Consider the following 3,172-nt stretch of genomic DNA (forward strand, 5'->3'; position numbering starts at 1 on the left):
ATCACATTATATCTTACAATATATTCACATATATTTTTGTTTCGTAAGGGCGACCCTGCTTTCCCGGTTCATTGTGTGAAGAAATAAATCTATGGCACACAAAACATAAAGTTTCATCTGAAGTTTTGGCCACAAATATGAAGGTTTGTTATCAATCCGAGCATATTGATCCACTGATCCTCTGTCAAAGAAAAATAAAAAATGTAAAACTGTGATTTTCTTCACCATGTTAAATGTTTATTTGCTTTTTGATTTAATATATTTCATATATTTACACATCAATCTTCTAAAATAAGTGATAATTATTGATTTATATGTTACATTTGTATACATAACCAAATGTACATTTCTATACATAATCAAACCTATGTTGAGTTTGTATGATTAATAAATTTTTTATTTATATTCTTAAACTACCTTGGTCTTTCTCTCTCCCTGACTGTGCACCAGTATACACATTTATTTTTCATATATACAATAATCAGTATAGTAGAGTGAAGCAACAGAAAGATTAGTGTGATGTCATTATATTTATTATGTAAATACACACTTTTTCACTCATACAGTTTATATATACAGTACATGAATGCCCACATCTTTACATAAACCTATTGATCTTGATGTGCTTCATTGTATTTAATTTATTTTTTATTTTTCTTAATTTTATTTAAACGTTCTTCCTATTTTCTTTTGTTATATGTATGTAGAGCTCCTGGAAACCACAAAAATATCCTTGTGTGTTTGTGCACACTTGGTGAATAAAGCTCATTCTGATTCTGATTATAATTAGGATTAGAGTCTTTTTTCTGCCTTTTCTGTCATTCAAAAAAGACCTGTGAATATAACAGGTTTATAATTTAAAACAATAATACAAAAATATTTTCATATCCAGTATTTTGAAAAGATAGCCCACCACCTATCAGTTTACAAACCTGTAGTTGTTCTCTGTTTGTGAAATACTTGCTCATCAGGCTGTATTCTCCAATATTCTTTATACGTTCCTTTACTTCCAACCACCTTGCTAATCTGTGAAATTCGGTACAATTTTAGTAAGAAAACAATCAAGCCAGAGTGATTACTGAGCACTCCTTTTAACATTACACTTTATCAAAAGATTTAAACTTTGAATTATCTATTTTTATTGCAAAGATTGTTTGATAAAAGTTAACATGAACCTTACCATATCCAGAAGCTGATTCTTGATAGCTGGATCATTGACATCGACTCCACTCTTGGCCTTCACCACAATCCTCACCAAAACTTTTCTCACAGTTTCTGTGAAGTGAAACATTGACAAGGAAGAATGATTTGTCATAATGGCACCTAGTCATTGAATTTGTCAGGAAAACTGGGATGGGTATGACATTATTCTTTATCCCTCCCCCTGTGTTTAAAAACAGGGTACAACTTCAGTGTCAAACTGACTCATATTAGTTTCCATGCAATTTGACAAAATACATTATGGAAATGCTAAATATTCTAAACTATACTAAAGAAAACAGAAAACCTCTATTTTGGATTATCTGAGACTAAAAATATGACATATGTAAGAAATGTAATCATTCATATATGTTTTTGTGTTATTTTTTAATGATCAAAATTATCTTAAGTGCAAATAACTACAACCATATATAGCATCTAACATTATTTGTACTTGTGTACTTTGTGTAAGAAGTATTTATTGCTATACTTATACTGTTTTTTTTTCTCAAACCCTTATGAGGGTCAAAAGGGTTTCTCACACTTCTGCAACAGTCTAGTAATTGAGACCCCCCCCACCCCCAATTTTGGTAAATTGCATGAAAACCAATAAGGGTCAATTGGGGAGTCTATATGACCCCAACGCAAAAGATTCCAAAAACACATCTAGGTGTTGAAACTTTGCATGCACATTCATGACCCTAAATGAGAAATCTTAACCAAATTTCAAGAAATAAATCGTTTAACCAGTATTTCTAGCAGCAAAAAGGGGTGTGGGTCAAATTGACCCCAACACAACAGGAGGGTTAAGCTATACATCATTTGAGAGGCTCATATGTAAGTTGATCTTACTTTGGCATGAAACTCCTGCATGAAGCCCATCCAAACAACTGCTCACACCCCATTCATTAAAAGGACAGTTCCGCACTGTCAACTCATTTCCTGTACAGGCCACTTGATCCATCCATATTTGCCCTGAAGGTTGCATATACGCTTTCGGCTCTGCAATGTCTCCACAGTAAAGCTCTTGACACAACACTGTAGCATCTGCTAGATCCCAGTCCGAGTGACACACTGCACCCCACTGCTCATTATACATAATCTGAACTCTGCCATCACACTCACTGGAACCATCGACCAGCTTCACATCTGTTGAAAGAGTTTTACATGTTAACATTTGCACTCTTCAAGACTCATCTGTGTCCATTAGATGTTTAAAAGGGAGACCAGACAAAACCTCATGAACACAATTGATTTTCTAAGAATCAGAGTTCTGTTTAGCATGATGATATTTTAAATAATACTACATACACACATTATAAAAGTGACTTATTAAAAGCATTAATACTGTTTGTGTGCTGTCTGTACTTTTTACAGAAAATGATGTGCCATTTTTGAATGAAGAACTGTGCTTTAGTTATCTATTACTCCATCATTATGTAGTGAACAGCAGACATGGTGGTACCAGAAGTACACACATCACAACAGGAATCCCTTTGTCCCACTGTGGTTAAGTCAAGAGGGTGTCATTGAACCCTCAACAACAACTAAAGGACCACTGTAATCAGTATTGCCAGAGGTGGAGGGCAGGAGAGATTACATCAAAGGCCCATTAATCACAGTCTTATCCAATCACCAATGTCCATTTTTCACCACTGATCTCTGCTTCTGGAGCCAAGGTGCAAATGACATGGGCCATCAGGGCCACCAAACCAGCTCTGGTCAGCAGCAAGGACAAAGAAAGGTCCCAAGAGAGAGACAATCTATATACGTAGTAACATGTCCTATATGTCTCCTTATTCTTTCAGGGAACTGTGCATACAGAGTGGAAACCGCACCTGGAATAACAGCCAATGGGATCTCATCCACTGACACAGAAATGTACATCTGGGTGATACCGCAACCAATTCACATCAAGTTTGGACTCTTGGGAATCTTCCCTAAAGACACTGTTTTATTTAACTGTATATTT

The 3,172-nt window shown here is 35.0% G+C and overlaps 1 protein-coding gene across 1 annotated transcript; it reads right to left on the bottom strand.

Moving 5' to 3' along the window:
- Window positions 1-822: 822 nt before the first annotated feature.
- On the bottom strand, window positions 823-2,394 carry LOC109109643 (scavenger receptor cysteine-rich domain-containing protein SCART1). Its single transcript, XM_042736186.1, has 4 exons — window positions 2,053-2,394; window positions 1,181-1,275; window positions 933-1,026; window positions 823-833 (listed from the first exon to the last, which is right to left on the bottom strand). Exons 1-4 carry the CDS (start codon window positions 2,375-2,377, stop codon window positions 823-825), a joined length of 525 nt encoding a protein of 174 aa, XP_042592120.1. The 5' UTR covers window positions 2,378-2,394.
- Window positions 2,395-3,172: the final 778 nt, after the last annotated feature.

This window comes from Cyprinus carpio, chromosome A4, assembly GCF_018340385.1.
Source record: "Cyprinus carpio isolate SPL01 chromosome A4, ASM1834038v1, whole genome shotgun sequence".
Classification (NCBI taxonomy): Eukaryota; Metazoa; Chordata; class Actinopteri; order Cypriniformes; family Cyprinidae; genus Cyprinus; species Cyprinus carpio.